General features: G+C 29.9%; 4 protein-coding genes across 4 annotated transcripts; 2 read left to right on the forward strand and 2 right to left on the reverse strand.

Annotated features, from left to right (window-relative positions):
- The first annotated feature begins 692 nt into the window (after positions 1 to 692).
- Positions 693 to 4,021, forward strand: LOC126676580 (AAA-ATPase At2g18193-like). Its single transcript, XM_050370808.1, has 2 exons — positions 693 to 1,811; positions 3,438 to 4,021. The coding sequence occupies exons 1-2, from the start codon at positions 792 to 794 to the stop codon at positions 3,915 to 3,917; spliced, it is 1,500 nt and encodes a 499-aa protein (XP_050226765.1). The 5' UTR covers positions 693 to 791; the 3' UTR covers positions 3,918 to 4,021.
- Positions 4,022 to 7,452: 3,431 nt separating this feature from the next.
- LOC126676581 (AAA-ATPase At2g18193-like) lies at positions 7,453 to 9,571 on the forward strand. The gene is made up of 2 exons (XM_050370809.2): positions 7,453 to 8,525; positions 9,057 to 9,571. Exons 1-2 carry the CDS (start codon positions 7,515 to 7,517, stop codon positions 9,504 to 9,506), a joined length of 1,461 nt encoding a protein of 486 aa, XP_050226766.1. The 5' UTR covers positions 7,453 to 7,514; the 3' UTR covers positions 9,507 to 9,571.
- Positions 9,572 to 11,994: 2,423 nt separating this feature from the next.
- Positions 11,995 to 13,382, reverse strand: LOC126679156 (spermidine hydroxycinnamoyl transferase-like). Its single transcript, XM_050374105.2, has one exon. It carries the CDS (start codon positions 13,374 to 13,376, stop codon positions 12,042 to 12,044), a length of 1,335 nt encoding a protein of 444 aa, XP_050230062.1. The 5' UTR covers positions 13,377 to 13,382; the 3' UTR covers positions 11,995 to 12,041.
- Positions 13,383 to 16,726: 3,344 nt separating this feature from the next.
- On the reverse strand, positions 16,727 to 18,062 carry LOC126676536 (spermidine hydroxycinnamoyl transferase-like). The gene has a single exon (XM_050370757.2). The coding sequence runs from the start codon at positions 18,060 to 18,062 to the stop codon at positions 16,731 to 16,733; it is 1,332 nt and encodes a 443-aa protein (XP_050226714.1). The 3' UTR covers positions 16,727 to 16,730.
- Positions 18,063 to 21,954: the final 3,892 nt, after the last annotated feature.

The following is a 21,954-nucleotide window of genomic DNA, read 5'->3' on the forward strand; positions in this document are numbered from 1 at the left end:
ATAAAAAAATTAAATTAATGTCTTTCCATTTTCAAATTCAAATAGAATCATTTCAATTTTTAGGGAATATTATTAACTTTCTAAAATTTAAAAAATAAAATCTACCATGAGATTATTTTGGGCAGATTTGATATTAAAGGAAAATAAATTTTGGACTCCTTCTTGGCTTTTGTGATTTGATACATTAATCACGTTTTATTTTAAAATTATACTCCCTCCGGTTCATAATATTTGTCACATTTAGAATTGACACAAAAATTAAGAAAACAATTAATATGTCTGAATTTATAAACACTTTTACTAAGTTAGCCTTATAATGAAACTTGTTTATATTTATAACTATTATTTTTATTTGTTTATTATATATTTTCAATAAAATAATGAGGGATAAACATGGAAAAATAGCAATTAATGCTCTCTTAATATTATAACATGACAAATATTATGGACCAAAATAATTTTTCAAATGCGACAAATTACGGACCAGATGGAGTAACATTTTAGTGCAAACAATATATAATATATAATTTTTTAAAAAATCGGTTAAATTGCATCCCTACTCTTTTTTGATTTTGAAAATTATATCCAACTCTTTTTGAAAATTGAATTAAAATCTTGTAATGATTTCTTTTTGAAAAACTTCATGTATTTCTACTTGGCTTCCAAGTTAATTGCCAATCACGTCGAACGGAAAACCCTAAAAGCACAGCAAACCTCCCTAGCTTGTAACAACTTTTTGTTATCTCTGAACCAAAAAAACTGCGAACTTCATTTCCATCATCATCATCAAGATGCAGGACTATTCCTTCTTAGGAAACACGAAGATGGTTCCTTCAACATCCTCTTTACTCTCTTTATACGCTTCTTTTTCCACTTCCATGATGCTTCTAAGAAACGCCTACCGTGAATTTGTACCCCATACGATCGAACATTTCGTTCTTTCAAAGCTCTCCCTCTTATTTTTCGCTCCTCGAAAATCCGAAGTATCTTTCGACACTTTCATCATCGACGATTCTTGGGACGGTCTCGACCGCAACCAGCTCATCAACGCTGCCAGATTTTACTTATCCTCCAAAATCGACAGCAGGAATAAAACCATTCGAGTCGGTAAGTTCCGAGGCCAAGAGACTGTTACCGCCTCTTTAGTCGAAGGCGAAACGATCGAGGATGCGTTCGACGGTATTGAAATTAAGTGGACATATGCCAAGCCAGAGAAGGACTCCGCCGGGAATAACACTCGCTATTATAACAAAGGCTACTTCGAGATTACGTTTGAAGATGAGCATAGAGATAAGATTTATAACGAGTACTTGGCGCACATTCTTAGTACTTACAGCCTCATGACCAAGGTCGAAAAGGTTTTACGTCTTTACACCAGGTCTCGTAGCGGGTGGAGTCGCATTGATTTTAAACATCCATCCACGTTTGATGCGCTCGCCATGGATCACAAGCTGAAGCAGTCGATCATCGATGATTTGAACAGGTTTTTGTCGAGGAGGGATTATTATAAGAGAATCGGAAAGGCGTGGAAGCGCGGTTATCTTCTTCATGGACCTCCGGGGACTGGAAAAACGAGTTTGATTGCGGCGATGGCGAATTACTTGCAGTTTGATGTGTATGATTTGGACCTTGCTAATATCAGTTCTGATGGTGATCTGAGAAGAGCTATGCTTGATATAGATAGAAAATCTATAACTGTTATCGAAGACATCGATTGCACTTCGGAGGCGCATACTAGAGCAAAATCTAAACAAAAATCATCATCTGATGATTCTTCTGAGGTTGAACTTCCGGAAGCTCCGGTCATCAAGGTATGTTTTAACACTCTTTTTTTTTTATGTGAAATTGCAAAATAAATCAAATTTTAGGGTGTTTTGTAATTTATAATGAATTTAGGTATTGGAAAACAAACCAAACTATAATCTAAATTTTTTTGCGATATAGACTAAATAGCAATTTTTTAATTTGAACTCTCGTGTGTGTATATATATGATCATACCATTATTACTATATTCCTATTATTCATTAATATATTTTATTAAAAAGTTATTAGGTTTTTCGAATTGCATAATATTAACTAGGGGTGGGCAAAAAAACCAGTCAAACCGATTAACCGAACCGAAACCGGAAAACCGAACCGGAAAATGTGGTTAACCGGTCCAACGGTTTAGGTTTTGATTTTTAGTTTTCATGGTTAATGGTTTAGGTTTAGGTTTTGAATTTCTAAAAACCGTGGTTAACCGGTTAACCGGTTTATATATATATATTCATATATTTTTAATAATTAATAAGATATATTTTATGATCTATAAAATAATATTGATTTTATAATATACACAATAAAATTTAAATATAATACTATATTGACATATATTTTATTTAGTAATATTTATATATTTTAGGAGATTTTATATATGAAAATATTGTAAAAGAAATTTGTTTTCCTTATTAAAATATTTACTTAACAAAAATAGGAATATTTAAGTCTATAAATAGTAGAAAGTGGACGTGAACAACACTACAAACAATTCAAAAAATAAAAACCTAGTTTTAATATTATTCATAAATTATTTGTAAATAATAATAGTTTTAAATATTTGCATTGATTTAACTATTTATTGTTAGATTCCATCTTAAAACCAATTGGTATTAAGTGGAGGTGCCCAACCAATATATAAACACATGTCCACTCACACACACAACCAATGTGGGATTTCCCACTTTAACACTCCCCCTCACGCGTAGCGTGTACGGGCCGAGCAACAAAGTCCCCCCTCACGTAAATCTCACGTGGGCCGGGCCAAACTCAAATTGTGTGAATGGACAAGGCTCCGATACCATGTTAGATTCCATCTTAAAACCAATTGGTATTAAGTGTAGGTGCCCAACCAATATATAAACACATGTCCACTCACACACACAACCAATGTGGGATTTCCCACTTTAACATTTATAAGATAGTTTAGATTTATATTTTTTTAATATAATTTGAATTTCTATAGTTTTTTTTTGTTTGCTAAAAAATCAAATAGAATTAAAAATATATCTTTTTTTGTCTTTAATTTTTCTAATGGTTATATGGTTAAAAACCGCAAAACCGCAAAACCGAACCGTTTTTTATGGTTAACCAATTTACCGGTTAACCGTTTAAAATTTTAGGTTTAGGTTTTTAATTTTAAAAACCGTATTACAATGGACCGGTTTACAAATTACCCTCATGGACCGGTTAACCGGTCCATGCCCACCCCTAATATTAACATTAGGTATTCTAGATTTTCAAAAAAAAAAATCTCACAAAAGAAGTCATAAATTCAATTGAAAAAGCCTTCCCAATCTCGTATTAAAATTATAAAACTCGCGGAGATTCATGATTTATTTTGCATTTATCCTATTATCACTATTATGCTATGTTTTAATGACTATTTTGGTATGAGCAGCAATTTTCGCTTTCGGGGCTACTAAACTGCATTGATGGATTATGGTCGAGTTGCGGGGAGGAGAGGATAATCATATTTACGACGAATCACAAAGAAGTTCTAGACCCCGCATTACTTCGCCCCGGACGGATGGATATGCACATTCACATGTCATATTGTACTCCTCAAGGATTCAGGATTTTGGCTTATAATTACCTTGAAGTGAAGGAGCACCCATTATTTGAAGAAATTGATGAGTTGATAATGAGTAATGAGGTGACTCCTGCATCTTTGGCTGAAGAGTTATTGACGAGTGAAGATGCTGACGTGGCTCTTGGAGAAGTTGTTAATTTCCTTAAACAAAGGAAATTGGACAAAGAAAAAGCCGAAGAAGAAAAAAAAATCAAGAAAAGTAAAGCTGAAGAGGAGGAGAAAACCAAAGTTGACAATGAAGAGGAGAAGAAAAGCAAAGATGAAGATGAGAAGAAAAGCTCTGTTTAGTGAATTGTTTTTTACGTTACTTTTTACTGATATTTATATCATAAGATTTTGGTACTTTTTTTTATCATTTAATAGGATTTTAGTTATCCTAAGTTTTCCATTAATCAGTCCAAAAAAAATGTTTATAGGATTTCTTTTGATGACAAATGTTCCATTTTGATCCCCATTTTACTTAAAAAATTGGATAACTATATAAGAGGCAACCAAAATTTTTAAAATAATTTATCTCTTAATTCTTTCATCTTAAAAGAAAAAAAAATCCTATTTAATGATGATATAAAAAAATAAAATAATTTTATAAAGCACCTATTCTAATTGGTTCCTTGGACCTGGTCAACAAGATGCCTTAAAAAGTTGAAAGTTAAATTTAGCTGGTAAGTTTGCTTGTCAGCACTAGCCTTGCTGACTTAGGCTTGTACACGTCATGAAGGCATGACGACCACTAGTCTCGAATCATGCCAAAAAGAATTTACTATTTAGACCACGTTCCCCACTATGTAGAATTATGAAGATTTAATACATAATTTGAATCCTGAATTAATAATCATTTATTCATCTAATTTTTAACTCAACTTTTAACTTATTGGAAGTTTGAACTTGTTAAATTAGCATTTTTAACCCCTGAATTAAGATTGAGTCTCAAATACATTTACGTGGAACAATATTTTTAACCGAGATGCCAACTTGTTTGCCATATCACTAAATATATAAAATTAAATATATTACTCCCTCCGTCCCACTCTAATTGACAAAATATGGAGTTTTTAATGTCCCATTCTAATTGACAAAACTAACATAACTATAATTTTTTCCTTTAATTTTCCATCTTTACCCTCTTTTAAAGCTCTCTCTTTTATGGAAAATGGTGAATATTTAATGAAAATTTGACTGGTATACTAATAGCATTAATTAGCTCTATTATCAAAAGAAGGATATACAAGTAATTCTCTATGTCATTTATTAAATTGTATTGGTTATTGTAATTTAGTTATTTTGTCAATTAGAGTGGGACGGAGGGAGTACTTAATTTCTAAACTTATACTAATTTATTTATTAGATTGCTAAATTTGTTGTTTAACCTGTTCACCGTTAAATTTGTTAAATTATTCTTTTTAATTCTGAATTTGAGAATTTTAAATTTATTATAATTTACATTTCATTTTTAATATATATTTAGTTTAATCAATAATAATAAAAATAAAATATTTTTTTTTCATGTTGTATATACTATTTGTTTAAATGATATCATTTATTAATAGTTTTACTTTATTTAATAATTATTTTATTATTTTATTATATTTATATTTATTTTAATTACAACTACAACGGACGAAATGAAATCTAAATGACCATATTATAGGGAGCTCCAATAGCTAGCAAATTGTATTTCTACTTTATTTCGTTTTTGAACTTTTTATAAACCATTTTTGAAAATTAAATTAAAATGTTTTGTTTTGTTTTTGATAAATTAGAAAAATTAATTTTAAAATATCTCATTCAAAATATATTTATAGTATTTTTATCCATCTTTTCATAATTTTCCTCTATACTCTTATTTAAAACATAATGTAAAAAAAAATCCTACTATATATTAGAGTTTTATCTCATTTTAGTTATTTGATTTTCATAGTCACCACACTTTTTCTCTCCCCTTACACAAATTCTCTCTAGTTCTTTCTCCCTATAAAATTTCTACTTTTCTTTTCACTTCTTTTCCGGTCAAATTTTTCCTTTTTTTTATCGATCGCCGCTTTCTTCCATCTCGCTGTCGCACGTCTTCCGGTTAATTTTTCGTCATAATTTTTAACTGTCGCGTTTTTTGGAGGATTTTTCATCGTCGCGATTCTTCCAATGATATCCTCGACGTCGTTTTTAGATATTTTGTAATTTTTTAGATTTTTTGTGATAAATTAGATTTTTGTAGACCTATTATTTTTATGTTTACAAAATTCTTCCATTATTTATATAATTGTTTCATCTTTTTTTATTCATATATTTGTTCTTTTATTTTAATGCTACTAATTTTGTCAAAATTAATTGATTTAAGGTGTATTTGTAGTGTGTTTATGGTGTATTTACGTTATAGTGTATTTCTGGTGTATTTTTAATGTTTTTTTTGTGTATCTATATTTTTCTGGGAACAAAGGGTCACTTTCACCTCCGAAATTGTGTTAAAGTATTAAAATAAATCTAAAATAACGAAATCAGATCACTTATATTCTGAATTTGTGCAAACTAGATTAAAAATCCCCTTTTGCTGACGTGTCACTCAATTAGAAAGTGAGATTTCAAATTTTAAAAATTAACTTTATTTAATCATACTTAACTATAATCTAACCTTAAACATTTAATTCTAATTAACCTAAGACTCTAAACCAATTAACTCATCGATTTTTCCATTTCCACCGTCCAAATTCACCCACTGTCCTCGAAAAACAAATTTCATCTCCGTCTGAGACCAACTGGTCTCTATAACAGAGAAGAACCCATCTGGATTTGTCTTCTTACAGAGACCATCATAGTCTCTGTTGGAGACGAACCCAGATGGGTTCTTCTCCTTACAGAGACAGCGTTGGTTCCTGTAATAGAAAGGAACCTAAATAGGTTTGTCGAGCTTCAGAGATGAAGTTTGTCGTCGACGGGCACCTATCTGAGAAGAATTCCAGCAACTGTTCATATCTAAAAAAATTTGAGTGTGTTTTGTAAAAAGTGCAAATCGGTCTTCTTTATTTTTATTTAAAATTGATTTGATCTATAAAGTTTTAAAATAAAAAGGATAGTTTTAAAATTTCTGTCTGTTAATATTAAAAATTAAAAAATATTTAGGACCTTTCTAACTTTTTTACCATAGAAAACCACTTGTCAAAAAAAAAAAACTATCATAAAAAATTGAAGAGTGTGCCTCACTTTTTAGGGTGAGAGTGAGGAGGGGAAGTTTTGACCAAATTTACACAAGTTCAGGGTATAAGTGATCCCATTTTTCAGCGTTGGACTTTTTTGATATTTTGACGCAAGTTCAGGGGAAAGTGATTCTTTGTCCATTTTTCTGGTGTATTTGCGTATTTTTGTGGTATACACTTCAAAACACTATAGATACACTATATGTACGTTATTGTTATATTGTAAAAGAACACAATATATATACTATAAATGTATCATAATTATGCTAAAAACACGATAGAAAAATAAAAAACACCGGAAAACAAATCATTAAAAAATGAAATTTGTGAAATTAAAAAAAATATTTTCATAAAAAATAAGTTTAGAAAAATAAGAATAAAAATACGATATAAAATTGTAAATAAAATAAAAAATAATGTAGTGGAGGAAATTTCTCCAAATGAAAATTGTATTTCAACTTGGGTTCCAAGTAGTTGTGGCCGTGGGACTTGGGTTCCAATCAAGTAAGCAAACACGAATATAAATGGACCAGAAAACCCTAAAAGCACAGCAAACCTCCGTTTTAATCTTGTAGCAACTTTTTGTTTTCTCTGAACCAAAAAAACTGCGAACTCCATTTCCATCATTTTCATCATCATCATCATCATCATCATCATCATCATCATCATCATCATCATCATCATCATCATCATCAAGATGCAGGACTATTCTTTCCTAGGAAACACAAAGATGATTCCTTCAACATCCTCTTTACTCTCTTTATACGCATCGTTTTCCACATCCATGATGCTTCTAAAAAACGCTTACCGTGAATTAGTACCCCATTCGATTGAAGAGTTCGTTCTTTCAAAGCTCTCAATCTTATTTTTCACTCGTCAAAAACCCGAATCTTCCAACACTTTCATCATCGATGATTCTTGGGACGGTCTCGATAGTAACAAGCTCATCAACGCAGCCAGATTCTACTTATCTTCCAAAATCGACAGCAGCAATAAAATCATTCGAGTCGGTAAGTTCCGAGGCCAAGAGAGCGTAACCGCCTCCTTAGTCGAAGGCGAAACGATCGATGATGTGTTCGACGGTATTGAGATCACATGGAAATTCGCCAAGCCAGAGAAGGACTCCGCCGGGAATGACACTCACTATTATAACAAAGGCTATTTTGAGATTACTTTTGAAGATGAGCATAGAGATAAGATTTACAACGTGTACTTGGCTCATATTCTTAGTACTTATAAACTCATGACCAAGGGCGAAAAGGTTTTAAATCTTTATACAAGGACCAGTAATGGCGGGTGGAATTGCATTGATTTTCAACATCCGTCCACGTTTGATGCGCTCGCCATGGATTGCAAGCTGAAGCAGTCGATCATGGATGATTTGAACAGATTCTTGTCGAGGAGGGATTATTATAAGAGAATCGGAAAGGCGTGGAAGCGCGGTTATCTTCTTCATGGACCTCCGGGGACTGGAAAAACGAGTTTGATTGCGGCGATGGCGAATTACTTGAAGTTTGATGTGTATGATTTGGACCTTGCTAATATCAGTTCTGATGGTGATCTGAGAAGAGCTATGCTTGATATAGATAGAAAATCTATAACTGTTATCGAAGATATTGATTGCAATTCGGAGGCGCATACTAGAGCTAAATCTAAACAAAAATCATCATCTGATGATTCTTCTGATGATGAACGTACGGTCTTCAAGGTATATTTTAACCCTTTTTTTTATGGTTTAATTGCAAAATTTAGGGTGTTTTGTAATTTATAATGAATTTTTAGTACTGGAAAACAAAGCAAACTTTAATCCAATTTTTTGTTGATGCAATTGAGATTAAATTGCAATTTTTGATTTGAATGCCCGTATGTTTATTCTTATTGTATAATATTTTCTATTAAAAAATTACTGGGTTTTTCGAATTGCACAAAATTGACATTTGGTATTCTAGATTATCAAAGAATACATCTCACATAAAAAGTCATAATTTTTTTTTGATAATTGGGGAGGGAGAGCGCTTGTGGAAGGAATCGAACCCACGACCTAGCTGTTTAGCTGTTTGCTGCCTAGCGTTTATACAAAAAAAGTCATAATTTTAATTGAAAAAGCCTTCCCAAGCTCGTGTTAAAATTATGGAACTCGTTAAAATTAATGCTTTATTTTGCAATTACCCTATATCTAATACGATATGTTTTGCTCTGTTAAGTTTATGTTTTAATACTAATTATTTGATATGAGCAGAAATTTTCGCTTTCGGGGCTACTAAACAGCATTGATGGATTGTGGTCGAGTTGCGGGGAGGAGAGGATAGTCGTATTTACGACGAATCACAAAGATGTTCTAGACCCCGCATTGCTTCGCCCCGGACGGATGGATATGCACATTCACATGTCATATTGTACTCCCCAAGGATTCAGGATTTTGGCCAATAATTACCTTGAAGTGAAAGAGCACCCATTATTTGACGAAATTGATGAGTTGATAATGAGTACGGAGGTGACCCCTGCATCTTTGGCTGAAGAGTTATTGACGAGTGAAGATGCTGATGTGGCTCTTGCAGTAGTTGTTAATTTCCTTAAGCAAAGGAAAATGGAGAACGAAAAAACTGAAGAAGAAAAGAAAATCAAGAAAAGTAAAGCTGAAGAGGAGGAGAAAACCAAAGTTGACGATGAGAAGAAAAGCTCTGTTTAGTGATTTTGAAGTTACTGTTTAGTGATATTTAATTAATAAGATTTCAGTATTTTTTTATCATTTAATAGGATTCCACTATTTCTTTTATCATTTAATAGGATTTCAGTTATCCTATGTTTTTCATTAATTAGTCAAAAAAATGTTTATGTTGTTTTCATGATAAATGTTCCATTTTGATTTACTTGAAAAATTGGATACTTATAAGAGGCAACTAAATCTGTTTATGAGCTTGGGTACTTGTTCAGACCCCTCTAACTCCGGTTATTAGGATCGGATTTAGATAATAATTTTTCGTCCCAAGCCCGCAAAAATATAATACTCAGGCTGAATTTGGATAGAAAATATAAATTTTCAGCCCGACTTGAACCGAACTTGCACTTGCATAAAAATAAAAAACCCGACGAGTTTAGTTTGAACCCGGCCCATAAACAGGTCTAGACTCAACAAATGAAATGTTCATCTTTTTAAATATTTAATAATGAAAAAATGGTTTAGCAAATTTTTGATCTATGAATTAGTACTTATTTATTTATTTGACTTTTATCTTTCAATTTAACATATCTGCAGTGCAACTTGTATATTTTATTTGTTTCACTTCTAAAAAAGATTAAGATATAAATGCGATGATGTGGTAAAAAAAGGTGGATTGCACTGCCACATAGCTTAACACATCACCAAACTTAAAAAAAAAAAGGCTCAAATAAGTTACATTATAAAGATCAAAGAGGTGAATTGGTACAAAAATTTTAAAAAATAAATTTATAATTTTTAACAAAAAAACTCATAATTATATAAAAAAACAGATCAAAAGCAATGAAATTAATTTGACAACATAATTTATTTATTGTTTAAGAATTATATATAAAGTGTTTTTTTTAAGTTGATTTCCATATTTTCATTTAGAAAAATGAAATTCATCAAAAAAAAAAATGAAATTCAACTTTGAAAGTTTTTGATTTTTTTGATAAATATTTTATATTTTAATACATTAATTTATTTTTATTTAGTTTTTTAAAAGTAAAAAAGTTATTTTCTTAAAAAAATTAAAAACAATTTATTTAAAAATTTAAAGTTCACTAATCATATAAAGTAGAGAGTTAATTTTTTTCATTTTCATAATAAAAATATATTATATAGAAATTTAAAACTTAGTATATCAAAGAGGTTAAACCGAAAATTAGGAAATCAGATGAGTAAAAAGTTATAAGTTTAGGGGTTATGTACCTTAACACTATAACATATCATTTTAAGTTCACAGGTCAAGCAACACTTATGCATCTTTTTTTTTGTATGTAACCAATCGTTTTTTTCAATTTGACAAGAAGAGGTTAATTTACAAGTTGAGGTGTTAAATAGGTTAAACAAACAAATAAAAAATTATATAGGTTAATGGGTATAAGTTTAGAGGTTCAACGTTACAAACTGGGTCAAAAACACCCTTATGATAAAAAAAGAGAGATCAATTAAATAATTAGCCTAATTAGTCTTAATTAAATTCGAATTAAACCTAATTAAAAAAAACTAATTAAAACCCTAATTAGAACTTAAGTAAACATTATTAATCTTAATTATATTTACAGTTTTTTATTAATGTTTTTTTTAAGCTGGGCATTCTTGACATCTACGCTCCTTTTTTAGACCTTACTCAATACTAATAGTACTTACTAGTAAATTCTACATAGTAAGATATATTAAGATATCAAATTTGAATAGGGTATTGTTTAAATTTCCGGATTTTAGTCTTGTACTCTTGTCATATTTTGCCGCTCATGAGATCAATTAATGGTTGACTAATGCCCACAATTCTGCTGCTCAATATTTGATGTTTTGATCAATGAAACTGATGTTTTAATTTTCAGTTCATTAATTTTTTGCATATAAATTCTGGACAGAAATGTAAGTAATTATTTTTTTGCACATAAACTATTTGGTACTTGTATTGATTTGCTTTCGCTGTAAATTTAATATCTAAATTTAATAGCAACTGTGTGTTATTATAATTTATAAACAGGTTATATTATATACTTATATTTGTTTGTAAATTTTTTTTGTATATTAGAACCTTTTATTTCATCAGTTTATTTCAAATTAATTGATTTTGGTGATCTAAATGACTTTTTTGAAAAATGGGACTCTATTACATGGACTTCGGTACAGGCCCAAAACGATTTAAAAAACCGACACCTAACCGAAAGAAAATTTCAGGGATTTAAAATATTAGTTTTTGGCAATTTTATAAACGGCTCGGTCCCAATTATTCAGTGTCGATTTTGAAAAATTAGGAATCGAGTTGACCGATGCTCTCCTCTAATCCATTTGATAGGAGACACGCAATCAAAAAGTATAATTCAATAATGGTTTTATAAAAATATTATAGTGTGATAACCATAAAATATTTAATTCAAAATTTATGCTATAACTAAGGTCTTCAAATATGTACTGATGATATAATTATTCGATATACAACAACTTCTTTATTTATTAATCATTATACTTTTCTGGCACCTGAATTTCTGGTAAACCTCGTTAAGAATCTCAAACGAGACCTTCATAAAAGTACTTCTTAAAAGCATCCATATGAGCTACCCGCAAACATATAGCGAGAACTAACGATCCCTCTTCATCATGATGAGGAATAAGCAATGATCCCCCGTCCAAATAATGAGTTCCTGGTCCCATATAAATTTCTTTTCCCCACCCAAAATCAAGACCATAAATTGGCAATCTCAACCAGCTGACCACTCCGATATTAGGGTTTCCATAAAAAGGTCCTTCAACAGTACCTCCTAATGTATGAAAATCTTGAAACCTGGTTAAATCTTTTTGATTCTTCAAGAAAGTTATAGCAGATGTTACATACTCAGATGTTACCTTTTGTATTGCCTCCCTGATTTTGCCTGAGGCAAACTCTAATGGGTTTGATGTAATCTCACCGGCGGTGCTCACTGCAATTACATTAAAAGTTGCATTGCCGAAATACCCATCAGGTAATTCCGGTTGCATCCTCTTACGTGAATCAACGCAGATTCCCATCGCTGTTGGTTGTTCCGGTTCATGTCCTCTTGCTTTACATGCACATCTCCATACATGACCGGTCAAGATTTCATATCTAGTATAGCATCGGCCGCCATCGTTGACGATGCTGTTTCTTTTCAGTTTCTCAATTTGCTCTTTGGTTAGCTTAAGCATGGCCGTCGTGGTTTTCCTTTGTCTTTCTTCGTAATTATTTGATTTCCCTAGCAAGAGTGGTGGATGACTAAACTCTCTATGATCGAAAACCGGCGATTCGTCAATTTTAAAGACGTTTCGATCAAGATATGGAGATTTATTTAAGCGTTCCCCGCGGGCAATGCGAGCCCACTCACAAATGAAATGAAGAGCACCCTGCCCATCAGCAACTGTATGAGATATAGCCAATCCAACACTGACGCCGCCACATTGGAACTTTGTGAGCTGTACTAACATTAGTGGTAATTCATCGAAAGGTAGAGTGTAATCCACGCAAGGAATTAGGTATTCGAATGCCGGACATGGCGAAAAATCGCCAAAATCCTTCAGTTGAAACTTTGATTCTGCCTCAAGTAACTTGACCCCCATGTCGTTGCAAACAAGCTCTAGGCGGCTATTGCCGATAGAGCGTAAACGCCCAGCAAGCGGATAGAACGGCACTAGGACACGGCTTAGTGATTCTTTTAGTATAGTGATCATGGCATCGGATTTCAAAAGCCAGTTTGGTGATGGTTTGTAGAAATAAATTGTGGGCATATGAGTTATGGTTCCTATTTGATCCCACTCCGAAAGTTGGTGGATGGTTCTCTTTGATGGTTTTTCGGGTTTTATTGTGTAAGAATTCTTGATAAAAGCTGCCATTTTTTAATTCTTTTTTCTGTTGTGAATACAAGTAATGAAATTGAAAGTGTGTACATGATAATATTTATAGGGTAAATTTACATCTTTATTTCCCATACGCATAAGTTGCGTATATTTTCTTTAAATGAATTTTACTTGACTTTGGTAGTTCCACATATTTTAGAAACTAGTTAATAATTATATTTTAATATAAACTCATATAAATAATGACTAAAATTAAATATTTTATAATTTATAAAATAACAAATAAATTCTTTATTCAATTTGAAAAACTAATGTTAATTATTTAATAATCATAATTTTTAAAAATTAAAATAATTACTTTATTCAATTTTTGACAAATATAACTAAGGTTTGGATATATTTGGTAAAATTCAAATGTGTTTTAGTGAGTATACTTTGAAAAAAGTGAATAAATAACGGATCAGATGGCAATATTCAAATACTATATTTGACAAAATCGTTATAATTATAGGTAAATAAGTTTATTTTGTCAATTCAAAATTTATGAAAATGCTTATTTGGTATAAATATTGTATTTAAGTTGGAAACTAATGAGAATTATCTATTAATAACAATTTTTAAAATTAAATAAATAGTCCTTTCAATTATATAAGTATATAGAGAGATTATAAAATAACAAATTAAGTGTTTTATTCAATTTGTAATCCTAATGGGAAAGTGCTTATGGGAAAATTTTAATCCACGACCTAACAGTTTATTGTCCACGTTTATACATACCATTTGAGTTATAGCTTATCGGAATAATTGTCTTTCATATGTTATTCGATTAATAAATTTAATTTGGAAATGAGAATGTGAATCAACTTATTTTTATATTTTTTATTATTATATAACATTAAACAAATCAATCTAGTTTATCAACTTGACTATAAGTTAAATGATAACCATTTAAATTAACTAATGAGTTAATGTCGTTTTCTGATAGGAAACACTTTTCTACTTTAGTTATCCGAAACGTAAACTAAATCTCGTCTGACTTTGTTTTTGTTATAATCTTATTTTATAAGGTAAAGAAGAGCCGGCAAACCCAAAATTTTCCCTTAGTAGAACATTTTATGTCTGTTTGCAAAGGTTGTAGAAGACATTATATACAAAGGCAATGGTTTGAGATATTTGCAAACTAACTAGAAAAAATATATTGAAATAATGTATTTTTTTTCTTAAGAATCATAGTTAGTGTAGCGACTTTGCAATATATATTTTATAAATTTTGTCAGTATGATTAACTCAAATCGAACTTAAAAAATTTAATTGAAAAATAAAAATTTAATTTAATTTTAGTTTTTTTTTTCTAATAAATTAACATACAATTGAAAAAAATTAAAAATCAGAACATTTTCTGACTTTTATATCCCAACGTATATTTTACTTATACTATTTATTCAAGAGCAACTAATACAATTTTTATAATTCATTAAATTTATTTAATGATTTTTTGGAAATGGTTAAAATTTAACATATTTTAAGAATAAAAATAAAAATAATAGTCTAATTAATTTATAATAATCAAGAATTATGTAAGTATTTTAATTTTATTTTATCTTTCAGTATTTAATTTTTTTTTATTGGAACAATAAGAAGAAAAAGGTCAATCTGGTTCCATAACTAGTGACTCAGAGTCAAATGACTTACTTTCAGGTGTTTTAATCGAGTAAGAATACTCTTGATTTTGTGTCAGCTAAGAAAAAAATTGCATAATATGAATACATTTAGGGACTGAAATGATCCAATTTTGTCCTTAATTTACCTAATAAACAAAAAAATGTCTTAAAATTATTTAAAAAATAAAAATATTATCCTCAATTGATCAAAATATATGAAGGTGGCTTATTTGATTCCGAGTCATAGGTTGAAAGACCGGATGACCTTTAACTCAAACCAGATGCGGAACAAGCCTTATGGCTGAGTTAGCGACCGCCCCCGTAATTTTTTTTTTAAATTACTCCTTCAAATTTTTATTTTTTTAAAAAATATGGTTACTTGATTTTAAATTTTATATTATTAGTCCCCTCAAATTTTATTTTATACAAATTAGCCACTCTATTATAGAATTCCTAGTTCAGCCCCTGAAACTATAAGTACTAAATGAAGTATTCCAATTTATTCTGGTTCCAAAGACTAAACATTTATTCATCTTACATTCATTCTAATAAAAAAACCTATGGAAGTTTTGTCTATTTACATATTTATATAAATACAATTAATAGATGATGATATAATGAACGGGGATTGAAACGGAGTGGTAAAGGTTCTTTCTCTTTTAGTTAAAGAATTCAAATTCGAACTCTGAATATGAAATAATTTAAAAAAAAATGGAAGAGCTTTCTCGCCTTAATGGATCAACTAGGCTCAGTTTGAATTAGTTAAAATGTAGCTGTGGATATCGATATCTGAAAAAATAGATATGTAATTTACAATATTTTGGTGTAGATAAATATCCATGTACTTGAAATAGATTAATATTAACCTAATATGTGATAAATTAATTTAGACTAGTATATATAGAAGGACAGTGAGTTGGAAATTGAATAAATTTAAGGACCATTTCAAGTTTTTTTTTTTTATCAGAAAGTGTTTTTCACTTTCAGGTGAGAGTGAGGGTAAAAAATTTGATACGATTTAGCGAAATTTAGAATAAAGGTGTTCATCTTTAGCAAATTTAAACTTATTTGATATTTTATACCAAATTAAGGGGGTGAAATGATCCTTTGTTCTTTTTTCTTCCCTGCCTTTTCATATTATATGGAACGATAAGAGGGTACTTTGATTCAATTCTAGCCCTACAAGCATTTTAGCTAATTGCAAAGAAATAAAAAAAAAGATATACTTTTATAATTACACTTTGCTATTAAATTTTCTTCTTCTTCCATTTAGCATTTGAAAAGTTAAAATATAAGTAATATTTATAAGTTTAGTCACTACATTATATATTCTATTAATAATTATAAGAATTTAAATGATATTAAAAAGTTAAATTATTCAACTTAATGCAAATTAAAAATTTGACAGAATATATAAATTTAATTTAAATATTTCAAAAACTATAAAATTATTCAATATTAACTGCGTAATGCGGGGACATCGACCTAATATTTTATAAATCAATAACCATATAAAAAACTATAGTTTAGTAACTGTAAAAATATTTAACTCGATATTTATGCTATAATACCTTAAAGTTAGATTTGTATAATTTTGAATGATAATATAATTATTCCATATAAGAAGCCACAATATAGTACACATATATGTTTATTCCTCGACATATCTTCTGTATTCGATACAGCAGCTTATTTATTTATTAATTTCTGGTGAACCTCGTTAAGACTATCAAACGAGACCTTCATAGAAGTACTTCTTAAAAGCATCCATATGGGCTACCCGCAAACATATAGCAAGAACTAACGATCCCTCTTCATCATGATGAGGAATAACCAATGAGTCCCCATCAAAATCATGAGTTCCTGGTCCCATGTAAATTTCTTTTCCCCACCCAAAATCAAGACCATAGATTGGTAATCTCAGCCAGCTGACAACTCCCAGATTAGGGTTTCCATAGAAAGGTCCTTCAACACCTCCTAATGTATGAAGATCTTGAAACCTAGTCAAATCTTTTTGATTCTTCAAGAAAGTTACAGCAGAGGTCACATACTCAGATGTTACCTTCTGTATTGCTTCCCTGATTTTGCCTGAAGCAAACCCTAATGGGTTTGACATAATCTCACCGGCAGTGCTCACTGCAATTACATCAAAAGTTGCATTGCCGAAATATCCATCAGGTAATTCCGGTTTCATCCTCTTACGTGCATCAACGCAGATTCCGATCGCGGTTGGTTGTTCCGGTTTATGTCCTCTTGCTTTACATGCAGCTTTCCATACATGACCAGTCAAGATTTCATATCTAGTATAGCTTCGGCCGTCATTGTTGACGCAGCTTATCTTTTTCAGCTTCTCAATTTGCTCTTTGGTTAGCTTAAGCATGGCTGTAGCGGTTTTCTTTTTTCTTTCTTCGTAATTATTTGATTTCCCCAGCAAGAGTGGTGGATGATTAAACTCTCTATGATCAAAAACCGGCGATTCGTCTATTTTAAAGACGTTTCGATCAAGATATGGAGATTTATTTAAGGGTTCTCCGCGGGCAATTCGAGCCCACTCACAAATGAAATGAAGTGCACCTTGCCCATCAGCAACTGTATGAGATATAGCTAATCCCACACTGACGCCACCACATTGGAACGTAGTGAGTTGTACTAGCATTAGTGGTAGTTCATTGAACGGTAGAGTGTAATCCACGCAAGGAATTAGGTATTCGAACGCCGGACATGGCGAAAAGTCGCCAAAATCCTTCAGTTGAAACTTTGATTCTGCCTCAAGTAACTTGACCCCCATGTCATTACAAACAAGCTCGAGGCGGCTGTTGCCGATAGAGCGTAAGCGCCCAGCCAGCGGATAGAACGGCACTAGGACACGGCTTAGGGATTCTTTTAGCGTATTGATCATGGCATCGGATTTCAAAAGCCAGTTTGATGATGGTTTGTAGAAATAAATTGTGGGCATATGAGTTACGGTTCCTATTTGATCCCACTCCGAGAGTTGGTGAATGCTTGTCTTCGATGGTTTTTGGGGTTTTATTGTGTAAGAATTCCTGATAAAGGCTGCCATTTTTGTTCCTGTTTGTGTTATGGATACAGGTAATGAAATTGAGAGTGTACATGGTAATATTTATAGGGTTATAAATTTACATCTTTGATTCTCATACGCATAAGTTGCGGTTATTTTCTTTAAATACATTCCACATGTTTTAGCAATAGAAGTAATTTCAGTAACTATATGAGTTTTTTTTCTTTTCCTTATAACTATTTGAGAGAGTATAAAATTTAAAATTCAATCATTATGACCATATTAATACCATATTTTTTGTTCAAAAATAAGAATGAAAACGAGAACGAAAGGTGACGGGAATGAAAAAAATTATTGGCCAAATTACATTTTTTAGTTGTTTTTCATACTTTTGTGTTTATCTAGTTCTTGTAATTAATTTATTTTAAATTGTTAGGTCTTTTTTGGATAAAAAAAAAAGAGCGTGCACTACACTCGTGAAATATAGTAAAACTGGATTTAAATATCCACCTAACTCGATAAATTGAATAAATTAGCCACATCATCACACTTGGAGAGATATCAAATAAACAAGATCTTATTGTAAAAAAAAGGTAGACCTTTAAAGCTATTTGTAATTTAAACAAGACTTAATAGTGTCCCAATTTTATAATTTTGCTATAATATTTTAGCCATTTCTTTTCAATCAATTTAAATTTTTTAATCTTTCACTTTACTATAATACCTATTTTTCTAATTTGACTTTTATAATCATTGTGTAATTAGACTTTGACGTCATTTTTTATTTTTAAATGTCCACCAAAGTTAGGGAATTTAGAATTAAATTTTCACATTATTTTTGATAATTTTAAATTAGAAGTTAAATTTTAAAATTCTGAAAAATGAATTTTTTCAATTGCGGAGTTAGTATATAAATTCAACTGAAAAATGAGACGATCAAATAAAATTTGAATAATATTATTAAAATTAAAAGATTTAATTTAAATTGTAAACATACTCAAATATCTGGATTTTCTTACAATTAGACCAATGAACAAACATTTATAATTACAAGAGCCCGTTGAATAAAAAAAACTTGAAAAGAGATCATATAAACAAAAATTTGAAAACATAAGAACTTTTTATTATTTTTGACGCAAAAATTGTTATCCAGTTAACGGCTACTGAGCAACACGCTTATGAGTCTCGTCCATCGAAGAATCCATTAAATAAAAAACAAATAGTATAAGAATTTATTGAGTAATAGACTTTAATAAGGAAATAGATAAAACAAGTACAAAAGATTTAATGGTTAAGGTATATTTATTTTTGATATGTTGTTTGACTAATAAATTAAATTTGAAACTGAAAATGTAAATCAATTTAATTAATACTATATTTGTTGTTAACATGTAGCATTAAACAAATCGATTTAGTTTATCAACTTGATTATGAGTCAAATGATAACCATTTAAATTAACCAAAGAGTTAATGTCGTTTTATGATAGGAAACACTTTTCTACTTTAGTTATTCAAAACGTAAACTAAATCTCATCTGACTTTGTTTTTATTAAAATCTTATTTTATAAGGTAAAGAAGTGCCGCTAAACCCAAAATTTTCCTTAGTAGGAATGTTTTATGTCTGTTTGCAAAGGTTGCCGAAGCCATAATATACAACAGGACAATGGTTCGAGATATTTTGCAAACTAATTAATTCGGAAAAAGAAAATTGGAATAATGTATTTTTTTCTTATAGTTAGTGTTTAGTGACTTTGCAATATATAATTTATAAATTTTGTCAGTAGTTCATGATTAACTCGAATCGAACTTAAAAAATTAATTGATAAAATAAAATTTTAATTTAGTTTTTAAATTTTTTTTTGTAATGAAGTAACATACAATTAAAAGTTTGAAAATCAAAAATCAGAAAATTTCCACGGAATATTCTTTAAAATGGCTCCTCTAAATAGTTACTCTCTTCGTTCCGTTTAAAAAGGGACAAATGACTTTTACACATAGATTAAGAAAACATTAATTACTATAGTTTTTTCTTACTTTGTCCCTATTAATGATGGTCTTGTGATTTATATATAGATAATAGTCATTAATTATAAAAAGAGAAAAAGAGAAAAATTTATATAAATTGGCGTAAAAAACAGGATATGTCAAAAAAATATAAGACTTGTAAAAGTGGGGTATATTCTTTCTTATATGGGACAGAAGGAGTACTATTTATTCAAGAATAAATAATATCATTTTTATAATTCATTAAATATTTAAAGATTTATTGAAAATGGTTAAGAATTAACATATTTTAAGAATCTATAATAAAATAATAGTCAAAATTAAATTATAATAATCAAAATATTATATTGTAAGTATTTTAATTTAATTTTGTTTTTCAGTACTTGAGTTTTTTTTATTAAAATAATAAGAAGAAAAAGGTCAATTGAGTTTAGTAACCAGTGACTCAGAAATAAATGATTCACTTTCAGGTATTTTGATGAGTAAATAAATCTTTTAAATTTTTAATCAATTAAAAACAAAAATGTACAATGTGAACAAATTTAGGGACTGCGATCTAATTTTATTCTTAATTTACCTAAAAATAAGGAATTGTGTTCATCAAAAAATAAATATTATTCTCGTAAATTGATTGATAAAATATCTGAGAGTGACTTATTTAATTTCGAGTCACAAGTTAAAAGACCGAATGGCTCTTCACACAAGTTATAAAAACTTATTTGATTCTGTGTTAAGTTGAAAGACCGAATGACCTTTTACTCAAACTACAAGTACTGAAAGAAGTGTTCCAAAGACTAAAAATTTATTCATCTTGAATTCATTCTAATGAAAGAAAACCTATGGGAGTAAGTTTTCTTTATTTTACATATTTATATTAAAATTAATAGATGAGTGATATAATAGTGAAAATTGAAATGAAGTGGAGAAAAATCTTTTTCTTTTAGTCAGAAATTCAAATTCAGACACTAAATACGGAGCAACCTTTTAAAAAATAAAAAAATGTTATAACCTTAATAGATCAACTAGGCTTGGTTCAAATTAGTTAAAACGCAACTTTGGAATAAAAAAGAACAGATGAGAATATATATATATATATATATATATATATATATATATATATATATATATATATATATATATATATATATATATATATATATATATATATATATATATATATATGCGCAAACAGATATTCATGCACTTGAAATAGATTAATATTTTCCTAATGTTGATAAATTAACTTAAACTAGTAAATATAGAAGGACAATGAGTTGGAAAGTGAACAAATTCACTTTCGTGTATGTAAATTAGTAGAAGATATTATTAGCAATATGTGTTGGCGTCGAAAAAATTAATTATTCAAGCAACAAATTATAAAAAGATAAAAAAAGAAGATAAAACAATCGAAAACAGTCATTTAGCGACGGATTTTTCCGTCGCTAAATGACCAAAATCCGTCGCTAAACACGTTTAGCGACGGATTTGCGACGGAAACAGTCCGTCGCCACCTTTTTGGTCGCAACGTTTGATAACGACGGAAAAAATAATTTGCGACGGATTTTGGTCTCCGTTTTAACGACGGAATTTTAAATCCGTCGCTAATTAGCGACGGATTTAAATCCGTCACTAATTTTAAAAAAATTTAAAAATTTAAAAATTACATCGTAAAATAAATTTTTTATTTAATCAATCCCTCATCCGCGCCCTCCGTCACTCACCCACCCGAAGTTAAATCACCCACCCGCATCCACATGTCAATTTTCGCTAACTTCCCAGTAGGTCACCCATCCTTCCATTGTTCCCACTCAAGACTCTTTAATCTTATAGTTCTCCCGCACACAACTCCACCTTAACCAGCTCATATTCATGTTATATATTTATGTATATTATACTTAAATGTAACTAAAAACAACAAATATTTGTTTCC

The sequence above is a fragment of the Mercurialis annua genome, linkage group LG4 (genome assembly GCF_937616625.2).
Source record: "Mercurialis annua linkage group LG4, ddMerAnnu1.2, whole genome shotgun sequence".
Lineage (NCBI taxonomy): Eukaryota > Viridiplantae > Streptophyta > Magnoliopsida > Malpighiales > Euphorbiaceae > Mercurialis > Mercurialis annua.

Coding starts and splice junctions, on each gene's coding strand:
- LOC126676580 (XM_050370808.1), top strand. CDS start 792: ATGCAGGACTATTCCTTCTTAGGAAACACGAAGATGGTTCCTTCAACA. Junction 1,812..3,437: donor CGGAAGCTCCGGTCATCAAG/GTATGTTTTAAC, acceptor TGGTATGAGCAG/CAATTTTCGCTTTCGGGGCT.
- LOC126676581 (XM_050370809.2), top strand. CDS start 7,515: ATGCAGGACTATTCTTTCCTAGGAAACACAAAGATGATTCCTTCAACA. Junction 8,526..9,056: donor ATGAACGTACGGTCTTCAAG/GTATATTTTAAC, acceptor TGATATGAGCAG/AAATTTTCGCTTTCGGGGCT.
- LOC126679156 (XM_050374105.2), bottom strand. CDS start 13,376: ATGGCAGCTTTTATCAAGAATTCTTACACAATAAAACCCGAAAAACCA.
- LOC126676536 (XM_050370757.2), bottom strand. CDS start 18,062: ATGGCAGCCTTTATCAGGAATTCTTACACAATAAAACCCCAAAAACCA.